The sequence below is a fragment of the Phyllobates terribilis genome, unplaced genomic scaffold (genome assembly GCF_046119375.1).
Source record: "Phyllobates terribilis strain yellow unplaced genomic scaffold, ASM4611937v1 Scaffold_3__8_contigs__length_932513732, whole genome shotgun sequence".
NCBI lineage: Eukaryota > Metazoa > Chordata > Amphibia > Anura > Dendrobatidae > Phyllobates > Phyllobates terribilis.
The window spans coordinates 413,048,498-413,065,125 of NW_027362763.1; the positions used below are offsets into that span (position 1 = coordinate 413,048,498).

The window sequence follows — 16,628 nt, forward strand, 5'->3', positions numbered from 1 at the left end:
GCAGACCGTCGGACCGCAGGCTTGCAAGCGGGTAGCGGATGTCAGGCAGGTATCAAGCAGGAATCTGGCAGGTGACTGGCAGGTAACAGGCAGGAATCTGGCAGGTGACTGGCAGGTAACTGGTAACGGGACCTGAGGGCTGAAGCAGAGTGAAGGCTTTGCAACAACATTGCTCGGGAACCTCCATTTTGGAGGAGGTGCCTTATATATGGGAGATCCTCCGGCAATTGGCTGGGGACTCCTTAGGACAGCGCGCCCGGTCCCTTTAAGAGAGGGGGAGCGCGCGCCCTAAGCACACTGCCGGGGAAGGAGCGCGTGCCGGAAGCAGCGGGGAGAGAAGCGCTGGAGGACGCCGCGCCAGGAGCGGGGAGGTGAGAGGGACGGCGTCTCTGCCTAGTACGGAGCAGAGACGCCAATGCTACACTAAGTTTAAGTCTACAATCTTTATTTTCAGTCCTCCTAATTTGTACTTTGCTGCCTTATCCCAGTTTCAGATTAATCTCTTGTGAGAGTGTTTATTTCATTAATCAAGGTTAGATGCAGTGTACTGCCGTCTTCATTAGTTCATGTATCAGCACAGCTTCTTTCCTGCACTTATTTTTATCTTCATGTGCTTTCATCCATTTGCGTTTCCTGCTTTTTTTGCCCTCCATGAGTCTGTAGTTACTTTCTCCCAGCTATACTATTGACATATGTGTATAAACCCTTCCCTACTGTTATTTTTAACAATGAGAGAAGAGAGGGGGAGAACAGAGAGAGCCATCAGCATAAGGAGAAGCATATCTGATGGATTTGTAACATTTTTGCAAACCAGTAAGCTAGAGAAAGGACATACAGGCACTCCGCAGCAACAACACAACCTACATAGAAGGAAATACCAAAATATAATCAAAAAATACTATGAAAGCCCACGAATAAGTAAAGTATTAAGCTATGTGCAAAATTAAAAATTAGGCAAATTGATGTTGATGAAAAATATATACCTTGTTTAACAATAGAGAATACAACACACAAAAAAATATATTAAAAATGGGGAATGGGAACGAGGGGAAAATGGTTTAAAATTGAAGTAAAAATGAAAATGGGGGAGAAGGGTGAATGTGCACCGAATAATTGTTACTTTATAAATATACAAGATGTTGATCTAATGTTTAAAGATGGTCAAAACATGTATTGGTCATGTATAGGAATATATTTATATATATGTGTAAATGACAAAAAAATACCAATAGACATACACTAAAGATTGCAATTATTGGTATAGGGGCTAGAAAAGAGCTGACTCCTCTGTGATGAAAAAAGTGCTTAGGGCAGTGATTAATAAATAGTACATATAGGTTTGCATAGTAATATAAAGAAAATTTGATTCAGCCAGTGCCAGGTAAGTATCCCCAAAAAGGACAATATTAATATGCAAACCATAACATAAACATAAATAATTAAACATTGCACAAGCCCAAACACTAGAGACATGATGAATGTTAATGCATAAATTGATAAAGTCATAAGGATAACATAAAATATACAAAACACCCCAGACTATATCATAGTGTATAGAAACAAAGAATGAATCAAAAATTTCATCAAGGATTTCATCAAGAATTGTACGGACCTATGGAGCACACCACATCCCCCTCCACCTACTTCAACGCGTGTTTCGCTTCTTCTTCGTCAGGGAGTTGTTTTTTTTTTGTCATTCATACTTATATATACGAGTTTAAAACTCTGCAGTAACAAAACTGTAAAAAAAAAGTGTGAAGTCTATTTAGAAATTAGTTTAACTTTGCATTTAGGAAGCAAAATAACATTATAGGAGTTATCTGGGCATATGATATTGGTGACCACTGCATGAGATAGATCATGAATATCAGATTGGTGGTTGTCCAACACCGGGCAAATCAGGTGTAAACATTGAAAGTAGCTGCACTGTGCTACTCCATTCATGTAATAACCTCTTCCAAGTGCTGCACAATAAGAGCTGATGTGCAATACTTGGCAATGGTCACTGCACAATGAACAGAGCTGCTCTGTACAGCTCCATTCATTTTTTACATTCGGCCACTGATCGGTGGAGGGTGCAGGGTGTTGGACCCCCACAAATCTAATATTGATGGCTTATCTTAAGGATAAGTAATCAATGTCTTATGCTTGGAGAACCCCTTTAACATTATACTATGTGTTATTCTGCAGCAAAGAGTAATGTAGTATACCTTAGCAATCATATATTTCATGATGTTGTATAAATTTAAAACAAATGATTCAATTCATTAAAGATTGTATGTGAATATACACCAAGTTGGTACTTTACATATTCTATGGTTTTAATGAGTTTACATTTAGACATCTATTCTTTATAGAAAATATCCTGGATTCTTAACTGGGTGCCAGCTAATCTGGATTGACAGCTGGTCGCAAGATGTTATTAACAGGGAAGCCAAACACTACATAATGCAGCACGGGATTATGGAAACCCACACAGAAGAAACCCGGTAAGACTGCTGTTCATGTGTTATTGTAAATAGATCAGTATTCATGGAACATGTATTGTATTATTCATATACCTTTCTATGGAACAGATTCTGTTTCAATGAAAATACATTTTTAATGATTGGAAATAAAGCTTAAAAAAGAAAAACATGTTTACTTCACTAATTCCTATTTTCCATTGTGTTTTAGTGAGAAGGTAGCAACAGCAATTACCTTGATTCATAGTTATATGCTTCATCAAAATGAGCAGGTTCCATGGACAGGAAACAGTAATCGCAGCAAATTTTCCAAGAAAGCAAATGATTCCAGCCAGAGTAACTGTGCCCTCGGAGATGTGGGTCCTGCCCAGTTTCCATACTGTAAAGATATTACTCAGGTATAGTTCATAAAACAGATATCCCGCTTCTCAAAACGAGGAGATGTTGGCAAGAAACTGAAGGCCACAGATCTGGCAGTTAAAAATTGGTCATACGTTTCTTCGGCTGGATGTGGTATTATACAGCGGTCACTGCTATGGACGACCATGCAGTACAGTTGGAGGGAGAATTTATTAGATTGTGATATATTCCAGTTAAACCCTTTGCTTTTTTGCGTTAAGTTATACAATCTGTCATAATATCAATTCAATACAGTCATGTGCCATCCAGTAAGAAAACATAAATCTTAGATGGGTTGTCCAGGATTATCCGCTCTTTCAGTTAGGCTTTCCCTGCCCGAAAGAAGGTAAGTTGTAATTACTTTTCTGTTAGGATCTGCCACCAAAATCTTCATCCAGGCATGTGTTATGTTACCGTCCTTGTCAATGTTTAATTTACTTTGTGTGACTTACCCAAAGCTTTGCCGTTCTTACACTCTGATATGTGTTCCTATGTTCACCACTTGTCACCTTGACAAACAGTTTAGAAACAAGTTAAGGAAGGACGCGGTGGTGTAACTTGAAGCCTGTGGGCTCCAAAGCAAAATCTCCAACAGGTACCCAACCATCACTTGTCTTTGGTTGGAAAATAACCTTTTGGGCCCCCTGATCTGTAGGGCCAGGGTGCAATTGCAACCCCAGTACCTATTAGTTACGCCCCTGGAAGGACACATCTGCCATCTTCTCATAACAATTGCTTAATGAGGCTAGGTCATCAATATTAGAGCTGAGCTGCAACTCTCGACAGAGGCCACTAAACCACATCCAGAGCCGTGCTGTTCCTCTCACTACATTTATTACATCTAGCTTTTGCCAGAGCTGATAACAAATAATTGGTAGGGGTGCCGAGGGTCAGACAATCATATGTCTGTTATTGATGACCTATTCCAAGGATAGGTCATCAATATGAAAGTAGAGGACAACATGCAACAGGTAGTGGACAACTATTTCCACTATCAGGAACAATGAAGGGTATAAATAGGGTTTGTAGTGCATTAGGAATGTTACACATGCCGTTCCTTGCCTGTCTTGTTATGTCTTGTCATTGTGCAGGAATATTATATGACACAGGTTATGAGTTCTTCAGTGTTGATTTCATTTCCTGCCATTGATAGATTACCGAATGAAACCAAAATGCACAACTTACCATTATTTTGAATATTCTTTATGTTGTTTTCTGTAACTATATTTGAAAAATGAAATAAAATCCAGTTATAAAATAAAGGAATGTTACGCATGTATTAACATGTACGGGATATACATTTTCACTATTTAGGAAAAACTCAAGCTTCTACTATCAAAGGATATAGTAATGACAGACAACGTTTTTGTTGGTCCCAGTACATTACAACTGTTCTTGGATAACTTTAAATCCATTTTCCTAAAGAAAATGGAAGAACAACACAACACAAATAATCGGCTGAAGTAAGTATTGTTTTTGTTCTTGCTTGGTAATAGTTCCTGGTTTTAGCGTAATATTTTTTTAGACGCAAAACACTAACCAAATCCTTACTTTTTATATCACTCTAAATGAGTGGTGCACAACGTGTGGCCAGGGGTCCACTTTCAGCCCACCATGGCATTTTGTTATTCCCCCAACCTTCTGTATACCGTATTTTCCATGTCACATTGAAGAAGAATAGCACAGTGGTCAGCAGCAGGAATGGGCAAGCACAAATAGAGCACTGTGTAACCATATCTGAGACCCCTGTACATCAAGAGACCAAGGTTCATTGTCTCCTGTTTACCACTGTAGAAGGGCATATGTGGGTTAGAGTGATGGCTGCCTATGTGTGCAGCTCTTACTATTCTATTTTAATGGTATTGTGAGATGTAACCAGCTACAACACCCATAGTCTTAAATGGAGTTACATGTGTGAAAGGTCTCCTCCTCTCTAGAGTACTAATTGGGGGCGGAGGGGGGAGAAGACCATCATTCTCTAGGTATGTGGAAGTCCTGATAGTAGAACCTGCATCTCTTAGACATTTATGGCATTTACTTTTGATATGCCATAAACCTCTCAAAAGGTAATACCCCTTTATGTTTTATTGTGGCCATTGGACATTGTTGAATATGACAATGTGACCCTCAGACCAAAAAATGCTGTGCACCCCTTCTCTAAACCAGACTTGCTAATAAGAGAACAAGAAAAGAGCTGTCAGCCAGGTTTAATTTTATCTATAAATATTGTACAAAAACTGTAATACATCTTTATAAATTCTATACACATAGATAGATAGAGAGATCGATAGATACTGTAGATAGATACTGTAGATAGATACTGTAGATACATAGATACATACATACATACATATTTCAAATACATTTTTTAAATAATGCTGTTTGAGCTGATTCTTTATAAAACATTTGGATTTCAACAGGCATGCACTCAAGACACTTGCTAATGCAAGGATGGATGCAAGGAAAACTCAAGAAAGCATATGTGGTCTTGAAGAAAAATACAAAGAATCACAAATCATCGTTTCAAATATTTTAGATAAACTTATTACAAAGACTTCTATCTTTGAGCAGCTTAAGGCTATTTTAGGTAAGGTCTAAATATTAAAACCATTAGTACTTTTGAGAATTATATCATAACGTTAAAGAGGTATTCCCATCTCCAAGATCTTATCCCAATATATTGTAGATGTAATAATAACATTAGCAAATACCTCCAATTAGAAATGTAGTATATTTTTTCTAATTCGCTAAGTCTCTTTCCTCATGTGCAGGTATTGCAGGACCTTAGATATCCATAGTTACGACCACTGATATAGTGACAGTTAGCTAGTTGCTAGTGGTTGTAACCATGGATACCTAAGGTCCTGCAATGCCTGCACATGAGGAAAGAGACATAGCGAATCAAAAATACTATACTACATTTCTAATTAAAGGTATTTGCTAATATTATTATTATTACTCCTACTACATATTGGGATAGGGTCTTGGAGATAGGAATACCCCTTTACAGCTTTTATAATCTCAGTATCAGGGTTGCCAACATGATTTTTTATTTTTTCTGCACAGTTTATAAAAAAAATCACAGACAGACAATATTTTATATGGTCAGATTGGAAAAGCATAATAAATCATTGTGATTATAAGTGATATATGTCTGCAGACCGTAATACTGATATAAAGAAATCAGCTGCATTTACTGTAAACGTTAAAATGATGATAATTACTATCAAAATTATCTGTAAGTTGCTTCAGCTTCAAAAAAATCATAGACGCCTTAAACAAAAAATGGACAGGGTAAAAAGTGCCGTCTTTTTACTGAGTATCCTGGAATTTCTGGACAGTTGCCAACCCTGCTCAGCATTGACACAACTAAAACCTCTTTAAATTTGATTGATTAGCCAAGTTGTTGTTTTTTTTGGCAGGAGAAAACGTATCCTAGCTCCATATTAGCCGTAGCCAGACAACCTTCATGATAAAGGGTCATTTTCATTTAGACCAATACATATCTCAATACAGTTCAATATATTTTATATGGATTATATGGATTTTGTTTTGACAGATTTGCCTAACATAGATCGCTAGGCAAATATTTGGGATAACTGTGTAGAACTGGATCATATGTAAATGTACAGAGTTATCCTGATAATGTGCATCGTGGTATTGAATGTTCCTAACCCCTTCACGCTGCTGCCAATTTCCGTTTTTTTTTTTCATTTTTCGTTTTTCCTCCTCCTCTTCCAAAAGCCATAACTTTTCATTCATAGTTGTGTGAGAGCTTGTTTTTTGCAGGACGAGTTGTACTTTTGAATGACACCATTCATTTTATCATGTGATGCACTGGAAAGCGAAAAAAAATTCCAAGTGCATCGAAATTGCAAAAAAAAGTGCAATTCCACAATCGTTGTTTTTTATTTATTATGTTCACTATGCAGTAAAACTAACATGGAAGTAGGATTCTCCAGGTCAGTACAATTATGAAGATACCAAACATGCATAGTTTTTTTTTTTAAGTGGTGAATTTTTTTTTAGAAATTTGTAAAAAAAAAATTAAAAACAAAAACATTTTACTTGTGTTGCCATTTTACGATATCTGTAACATTTTACATTTTTGGAATATGGGTCTGTTTGATGGCTTATTCTTTGCACCCTGAGTTGATGTTTTTACTTATACCATTTTGGGGTGGTTAAAATGTTTTGATCGTCTCTTATTGCATTGTATTGCAATGTTGTAGGAGCCAAAAAAATGAATTTCTGGCTCTTTGATTTTTTTTCTCATTATGCCATTTACCAATCGGATTAATTTATTTTATATTTTGATAGATCGGACTTTTACAAACACAGTGATGCCAAATATGTGTATTTTTTTAATTGCTTTATTTTTAATGAGGCAAAAGGAGAGTGATTTAAACTTTTATATTTAAAAAATATATTTTTAAAAACATTTTTTGCACTTTTTACTGTATTTCTTAGTTCTTTTCCAAGAAAACGGAATTTCATTTTTCATTTTTTGGGATTTTCATTTTATGCCACTTGAACTTTTTTTCCCATTTTTCAGTACATTATAGTGGATAGTGTTATTCAAAACTACAACTCGTCTCACACACAACAAGCCTTCATACTACAATGTCAACGGAAATATGATGATGTACAATAAAAAATTTCAAATTTATATTGCGGTACCGTGTTAGCCAGAGAAATCGATGTAATTACTTTTATGTCCAAAAATGACAAAAGTATTCTCGGAGTGATAACTTTATTGGCTAACCAGAAAAAATTACTTTTGAAGCTTTCAGAGCACAGAGGCTCCTTCTTCAGGATAAATTAATAAGACAAGAGCACAACATTTAAGAGATGTTAAAACATCACATTTGATATGCAAGTAACCTCTTCAAAAGGACATTTGTGCATGGGGAAGATGGGGTGATGCCCCCTGGTTGGCCAATAAAGGTATCACTCCTAGAATACTTTTGTCATTTTTGGGCATAAAAGTATTTACAATGGAAATATGAAAAATGTTACGGCTCTTGGAAGAAGCATAGGAAAAAAAACAAAAGTGCAAAAACAAAAAATTAGCTGCAGAGGCAAGGTTAAAAAAAAGGCTTAAACTAATTGAATTGCTTTCACGATCTTTAACCTCTACAGATTACCTGAAGAAGGAGCCTCTGTGCTTTGAAAGCTTGCATATACAGTACAGACCAAAAGTTTGGACACACCTTCTCATTTAAAGATTTTTCTGTATTTTCATGACTTTGAAAATTGTACATTCACACTGAAGGCATCAAAACTATGAATTAACACATGTGGAATTATATACTTAACAAAAAAGTGTGAAACAACTGAAAATATGTCTTATATTCTAGGTTCTTCAAAGTAGCCACCTTTTGCTTTGATGACTGCTTTTCACACTCTTGGCATTCTCTTGATGAGCTTCAAGAGGTAGTCACCGGAAATGGTTTTCACTTCACAGGTGTGCCCTGTCAGGTTTAATAAGTGGGATTTCTTGCCTTATAAACTTGGTTGGGACCATCAGTTGTGTTGTGCAGAGGTCTAGGGGATACACAGCTGATAGTCCTACTGAATAGACTGTTAGAATTTGTATTATGGCAAGAAAAAAGCAGCTATGTAAAGAAAAACGAGTGGCCATCATTACTTTAAGAAATGAAGGTCAGTCAGTCCGAAAAATTGGGCAAACTTTGAATGTGTCCCCAAGTGCAGTTGCAAAAACCATAAAGCGCTACAAAGAAACTGTCTCACATGAGGACTGCCCCAGGAAAGGAAGACCAAGAGTCACCTCTGCTTCTGAGGATAAGTTTATCCGAGTCACCAGCCTCAGGTTAACAGCAGCTCAGATTAGAGACAAGGTCAATGGCACACAGAGTTCTAGCAGCAGACACATCTCTACAATAACTGTTAAGAGGAGACTTTGTGCAGCAGGCCTTCATGGTAAAATAGCTGCTAGGAAACCACTGCTAAGGACAGGCAACAAGTAGAAGAGACTTGTTTGGGCTAAAGAACACAAGGAATGGGCATTAGACCAGTGGAAATCTGTGCTTTGGTCTGATGAGTCCAAATTTGAGATCTTTGTTTCCAACCACCGTGTCTTTGTGCGACGCAGAAAAGGTGAATGGATGGACTCTACATGCCTGGTTCCCACTGTGAAACATGGAGGAGGAGGTGTGAAGGTGTGGGAGTGCTTTGCTGGTGACACTGTTGGGGATTTATTCAAAAATTGAAGGCATAGTGAACCAGCATGGCTACCACAGCATCTCGCAGCGGCATGCTATTCCATCTGGTTTGCGTTTAGTTGGACCATCATTTATTTTTCAACAGGACAATGACCCCAAACACACCTCCAGGCTGTGTAAGGGCTATTTGACCCAGAAGGAGAGTGATGGGGTGCTACGCCAGATGACCTGGCCTCCACAGTCACCAGACCTGAACCCAATCGAGATGGTTTGGGGTGAGCTGGACTGCAGAGTGAAGGCAAAAGGGGCAACAAGTGCTAAGCATCTCTGGGAACTCCTTCAAGATTGTTGGAAGACCATTTCCGGTGACTACCTCTTGAAGCTTATCAAGAGAATGCCAAGAGTGTGCAAAGCAGTCATCAAAGCAAAAGGTGGCTACTTTGAAGAACCTAGAATATAAGACATATTTTCTGTTGTTTCACACTTTTTTGTTAAGTATATAATTCCACATGTGTTAATTCATAGTTTTGATGCCTTCAGTGTGAATGTACAATTTTCAAAGTCATGAAAATACAGAAAAATCTTTAAATGAGAAGGTGTGTCCAAACTTTAGGTCTGTACTGTATATATTTTTTTCTGGTTAGCCAATAAAGGTATCACTCCGAGAATACTTTTGTCATTTTTGGGCATAAAAGTATTTAAATCGATTTTTCTAGCTAACATGGTACCACAATATAACTTTGTATTGTAAATCATAACCTCTACAGTGAAACCAATATTTGAAGCTACAGTACACTGAAAGTTAAATTGAAGAGTCTGACATCTGCTGAGCTGTCCAAAATCTGAAATCTCCCACAGTCCTTGTGCTTATTGTAAAACCATCTTCAGACCATTTTTGCTATTATATAATATAATTTTACATTTTTAAGAACATAAGTTTTGGAGATAGTGTGAACAGGACCCTACGATGCACATATTACAAAATATTAGTACATTCAAACATATACAGGACAATGATTTTCCTGTTTACTTAATTTTTTTTTCAAAATCTTTATTTAATCTGAACACACATACAGGCATAATTAGGTGTCTCAAAGTGAAGAAAGTCACTTTGTTTCTAGGTGTTGTGAACATATACATATGTATAACAATTACTACACATTATTTGGAGTGAATATCTATTCAGCTGTATCATTTTTTATTTCTTTCAGGTATTGGAGATGAGACCCTACAAATTTTCCTTTCACAAAGTGAAAATGAATTTGACAGCTTTGATGAAAATGATGATTTACTAAAAGATGGTATTACTTTTTAATTGCAACTAGTTGTTACTAGTTGTCTATTAAACATTATTCTCTACTAAATTCTCATTCCATTTACAATCTGCTAAGGCCAAGAAATAAACTATTGTGGACCTCAAAAAATGTTAACCTGCAAACAGTGTGCTAAAGTTTGCAGAGTTCAGTGCCGACATCTGCTTTTTTGTAGTGACTGTGTATACAGTGGTGGCCAAAAGTATTGGCACCCCTGCAATTCTGACAGATAATACTCAGTTTCTTCCTGAAAATGATTGCAATCACAAATTCTTTGGTCTTATTATCTTCATTTAATTTGCTTGCAAGGAAAAAACACAAAAGAGAATGAAGCAAAAATCAAATCATTGATCATTTCACACAAAACTCCAAAAATGGGCCAAACAAAAGTATTGGCACCCTCAGCCTAATACTTGCTTGCACAACCTTTAGCCAAAATAACTGCGAACAACCGCTTCCGGTAACTATCAATGAGTTTCTTACAATGCTCTGCTGGAATTGTAGACCATTCTTCTTTGGCAAACTGCTCCAGGTCCCTGATATTTGAAGGGTGCCTTCTCCAAACTGCAATTTTGAGATCTCTCCACAGGTGTTCTATGGGATTCACGTCTGGACTCATTGCTGGCCACCTTAGAAATCTCCAGTGCTTACTCTCAAACCATTTTATAGTGCTTTTGGAAGTGTGTTTTGGGTCATTGACCTGCTGGAAGACCCATGACCTCTGAAGGAGACCCATCTTTCTCACACTGGGCCCTACATTATGCTGCAAAATTTGTTGGTAGTCTTCAGACTTCATAATGCCATGCACACGGTCAAGCAGTCCAGTGCCAGAGGCAGCTAAGCAACCCCAAAACATCAGGGAACCTCTGCCATGTTTGACTGTAGGGACCCTGTTCTTTTCTTTGAATGCCTCTTTTTTTTCCTGTACACTCTATGTTGATGCTTTTTGCCAAAAAGCTCTACTTTTGTCTCATCTGACGAGAGAACATTCTTCCAAAACATTTTAGGCTTTATCAGGTAAGTTTTGGCAAACTCCAGCCTGGCTTTTTTATGTCTCGGGGTAAGAAGTGGGGTCTTCCTGGGTATCCTACCATACAGTCCCTTTTCATTCAGGCGCCGACGGATAGTAATGGTTGACACTGGTGTACCCTCGGACTGCAGGGCAGCTTGAACTTGTTTGGATGTTAGTCGAGGTTCTTTATCCACCATCCGCACAATCTTGCGTTGAAATCTCTCGTCAATTTTTCTTTTCCGTACACATCTAGGGAGGTTAGCCACAGTGCCATGGGCTTTAAACTTCTTGATGACACTGCACACGGAAGACACAGGAACATTCAGGTCTTTGGAGATGGACTGGTAGCCTTGAGATTGCTCATGCTTCCTCACAATTTGGTTTCTCAAGTCCTCAGACAGTTCTTTGGTCTTCTTTCTTTTCTCCATGCTCAATGTAGTACACACAAGGACACAGGACAGAGGTTGAGTCAACTTTAATCCATGTTAACTGGCTGCAAGTGTGATTTAGTTATTGCCAACACCTGTTAGGTGCCACAGGTAAGTTACAGGTGCTGTTAATTACACGAATTAGAGAAGCATCACATGATTTTTCAAACAGTGCCAATACTTTTGTCCACCCCCTTTTTTAGGTTTGGTGTGGAATTGTATCCAATTTGGCTTTAGGACAATTCTTTTTGTGTTTTTTCATTGAAGACAAATTAAATGAAGATAATAATACCAAAGAATTTGTGATTGCAATCATTTTCAGGAAGAAACTGAGTATTATCTGACAGAATTGCAGGGGTGCCAATACTTTTGGCCACCACTGTATATATATATTTATTTATTTTATTTTTTTTTATGGAGGATAAAAAGTAAACGTTAATAAAAATTCCACCACAGGAATAATTAGGATACTGTTCAGGTTTACCATTTTCTTTTTTCCCTTTCTACCTTTCATATAAATTGAAAGGACTTGATTTTAAAAGGAAATGAAATTGAACTTCTTAGAACATCTTTAGTATAGATTTTTAAAAAAAAGTGTTCTATTAATGTTGAAAATGACCCTTGAGCTAGAATTCTGTGAGATATAATAGTAAAATCTGTCCATTATTCTATTTCATTTCTAAAGTGTAAATGATAAAACGTGATAAATCTATCTATACAGCTAGTCCTAGGCTTATAAGGTTTAAGAAATGTGAGTATAATTCATCAAAGACTTGTGTTTTGACGCTTTGCTGACAGTGTAACAACTAGAACCTTCTGCATGTACTTTTGCATTATAGACGGTTGTGATGACTATGATGAAGCATTTTATCGCATGAAAGAGGCAAATAAACATTCATATCTACATGATATCCAACAAAAGACAGAGAAAGCTGCTAATGAGCTAGAGGAGCTCAAGAAAAACCAAAGATCCATAAAGAATGAGGTAAACCGCCATTGAGCTACAAAGAAAAATTGTAGCTGATTTATTTGATCGTTGGAATAAACATTTTAGCTCACGCTGGGTTCTTAATAGAGAAGTCCTGCATACGTTTAGGTAAAACTAATTTATTCTGGAAAGCATCACTAATAGTAGAATTCATCACTTTCACAAATCTCTTTAGCACTTCATTTCACATAAAAAAATAAATGATAAATATGAACTATTTAATTATTTTCCTTCTTCAAGTTTTTAAATATCACATAAAAAAATAAACTGGCCATGCACATCAGAGAAAAAGGTCCTTCTAATTTTCGTGGCATTGGCTGATAAGTTTATTTGTGGGATTTTCCCTTAATGGCAGATGTCAGGGGAGAGAGGGATTAAATAATTTTGATTTCAACATGCCCAATTTTTCGTTCTCAAGGGAGATAACCTACTACCAGAGGTGCCTGGCAGTCACTTTTTAGCCTGTCCGTTATTACTCTCCATGGGAAAAAAACACACACACACTTATGTGAGAGTCGGAACTAACAGCTGTTAGCTAAATGGGCCTATGAATAAATCAGAAACCCCTGTAAGAGCTGTAATGGTTGATATTTATTGGCCTACACTTTTTAATATACCCCATTTTTTGGACAACAGGACATAACCTTACTATAAGATGTACCCCAGGTTTAGACAGCATAAAATAAGAAATACATATTTCCTACTTATTAAATTTCCCTGGAGATATAAAGAAGTGGAAGATTCAGTACCACTAATTTTAATGCACTAAGGTAGACTAGGGAGGTAGTACATCTATTGATTCTCTGCAGGACGTGTATTATACATACAGTTAGGTCCAGAAATATTTGGACACTGTCATGCCAGCGATTCACACAGCTTATAAGCGCTGTCCTACTCACTGCATGCACCACTCGGCTTCTCCAAGTGTCAGACCATCTTGCTGAGCTACTTCTTGCAAACATTTCCAGCACTGCTATATCTTCTTGTTGCTGGAGCGTCTCCACACGACTATAGAGTGGCATGGCCAGACTCTGCAGGAATTTAAAACCTCTGTGTGCTGCAGAGTTTTGCTTTCCTGGCCTATCCCCACCAGCAGTGGATAAATTAGGCAGCTCCTCACTCCACACATTGCCTGAGCTTTGGTTCTGTTGCAGTTCATCTCCAGTTCCCAGTCTAGGTGCATTATTGTTTTATTTCTCCTTAAACTGACCCAGGCTGTTTACTCGTTCAGTCTGATTTCTCCGCTCCCGATCTTGGCTTCGTATTTCGAACCTGTGTTGCCCGCGTCGACCTCGGTCTGTCTGACCACGTTTCTGTCTTCACCCTCTGTACTTCGTACCTGTACCTGGTCAGCTGCTGCAGGTTCGGGGACTGCCCTGGATTGGCACTTGGTGACTACCCTAATGGCCCAAGCCTATCCTCACCATCAGAGGCTCTAGTGAAGACCTGGTAGTCACTTAGTTATGTCCCTCCAGGGTAAGCTCGGCCAGTGGCGCAGTGGGTCCACACCCACTTCTGTCACAGTAAACTCAGGCCATAGACCCCGCTGACAAGGCAGGACCTAGAGACTCTAAGTATAATGTACAAGTCCTGTATGAGGAGGTTCATTCGCAATGTGAGCGCCAAGACCATCTGATGAGGCAATTAGTGTGGTGGCAACTCAGCTTCAGGATTTGTCCACCTCAGTATCCTCCCTGTCCCGTAACTCTACCGTGACATGTCATTCTTCCTCAGGAGTGACCTCCTGTCCTGGGAAGCTGCCTAAGGCTCCAGTTTCTGGTGGAGCAGCTAAACTCCAGCTTCCACTTCCACCTCTCTATAATGGAGACCTCAAGAAGACTTGCAGTTTTATAAACCAGTGCCAAATTCATTTCAGGCTCCATTCCCATCTCTTTCCACTGGACCAAACCAAGATTGTGTTTACAGTTTCTCTGCTGTCTGGACAAGCCCTGGGTTAGGCAAGTCCCATTTGGGAGCATGGGGGTCCAGAGACCTGCAACTTAGGGAGGTTCTTGGAGAAGTTCCAAGTGGTGTTCAAGGTATCAAGCCATATCTCCTCAGTCGCCTTGTCCCTTTTGACTCTAAGAAAAGGCCCGGACACAGTGGCTTAGTATGCTTTACGCTTAGATAACCCAGAAGCCAAGTTATTGCCAAGGACATGAGGCTCTCCCTGAAAGTCTAGAACAGTCAATGAAAATGCAATATCCTCAATTGATAGAGGGAAGGACAACTCCATGGAGATGTGAAGATGCATCCCATAAATTCTTTGAATCGCTACAGAGAACACACCATGTCCAAAATACCAGCCCAATGCCCAACACTGCTGTCCTGCACCCCATCTTCCCTGTGGTGTTGAAAGCATAGAGTTGTCCTTCCCTCTATCAATTGAGGATATTGCATTTTCATTGACTGTTCTAGACTTTCAGGGACAGCCTCATGTCCTTGACAATAACCCGGCTTGTGGGTTCTGGATAAGCAAGAAACTAAATGGCACAATGCTGGTTTGTGCTGCTTATGATCGATGCTACATAACTGAGGGGGATAAAGAATATGTGATGACTCTCATTTTGGAAGCAATTGGACAAGTTGAGCAATATAAAGTGGGAAAGAGATGTCCTTTTGTAACCGTTATAGATGCTCCAAGCCCAAGTGAGTGTTCAGCAGTGAGCCAAGCAGACATGCTTTCTTGTGTTAAGGCACCAGTGTCTCGAGAAGTTTGTGAGGAAGTTGGGTGCTGTTTCGCAAATGACTTCACAGTGCCCTGTTATTATGGAAAGAAATTGACTGCACAGTGCACAAGTGACAATCTCATGAAAGTTGTTGTTTCCAAATATCTTATAAAGCCATCGCTAATTTTGTCTTCTGTCCATGTGGTTGGTTTTGACTCTTCATCTTGTGCTCGGTTGGCGGTGTCTATGAGCGCATCTTTCGCAGTCTTCCAGTTCCCGTTATCCTGTGTTGGCTTTAATCAGGTTGTTGGTGGACCAATAGTTTATGAGAGCACCATTGAAGCTGTAAGAAATGCCATCTCCTGGTGAGGATCCACAATCACAAGAGACAGCACAATGCGGGTGACTGTATGTTGCAGCTATTTCCAAACTGACCTTATTCCTTTGCAAGTTGGAGTATCAACTCTGCCACCACCACTTCCCATTACTACCTCTGGACCACTGTTAATGGAGATGAGGATTGCTTACTTTTCTGAGGAGCAATACCCCGTGGTTAAAGTACTCAGAGATCCAGTCTATTTGGAAGTCCGCCTCTTGCACAGAACCAATCCCAATCTTGACCTAGTGTTAAACGACTGCTGGGCCACTAACTCCGCAGACTCCACACTCCTTCCTCAATGGCTTATCCTGTTGAATAGATGCCCTTTTGATGGTGACAACTACATTTCCCAGAGTGTACCTGTTGGAGGTCCTACACAAAGCCTGCCTTACCCAAATCACTATAAAGGTTTTGTAGTGAAGATCTTTACATTTGTGGACCAAAGGGCCCAAATTGCTCTTGAGGATTGATCTACCACCATTGTAGCACTTCTGTCTGTGTCCCATCTGCCATAGACCACTGTGTGACTTTATGTTCCTCAAGAAATAGACGTATTTGCTGAAGATGTTGAACCGGAACCTTTAGCAAATGTGGTAACTTCAGATGGAAAATTGAGTTCCTCCCGATTGGGAAAGAAGCCTTAAACCTAACAGGTCACATTTACTCTGAATATTCAAAGCTGGATGTTGTCAGGGCCATTAATGCTGGAGAAGTAGTTGTGTCAGTGTTTGCTACATTTTGCATATAGTGAAAAAAAAATAGTGTCTTAATGAAATGTGTGAGGTATATG

At 38.7% G+C, this 16,628-nt stretch overlaps 1 protein-coding gene and 1 pseudogene across 1 annotated transcript in view; both read left to right on the forward strand.

Annotated features, from left to right (window-relative positions):
• Window positions 1–16,628, forward strand: part of LOC141259500 (dynein axonemal heavy chain 5-like) — a 482,742-nt gene that overhangs the window by 352,313 nt on the left and 113,801 nt on the right. The window contains exons 71-76 of the mRNA XM_073675609.1: window positions 2,358–2,489; window positions 2,677–2,863; window positions 4,179–4,327; window positions 5,285–5,451; window positions 10,261–10,350; window positions 12,642–12,787. Coding sequence (XP_073531710.1) covers window positions 2,358–2,489; window positions 2,677–2,863; window positions 4,179–4,327; window positions 5,285–5,451; window positions 10,261–10,350; window positions 12,642–12,787 — 871 coding nt within the window. The remainder of the gene's footprint in view (window positions 1–2,357; window positions 2,490–2,676; window positions 2,864–4,178; window positions 4,328–5,284; window positions 5,452–10,260; window positions 10,351–12,641; window positions 12,788–16,628) is intronic.
• On the forward strand, window positions 15,148–16,482 carry LOC141257845 (zona pellucida sperm-binding protein 4 pseudogene; annotated as a pseudogene).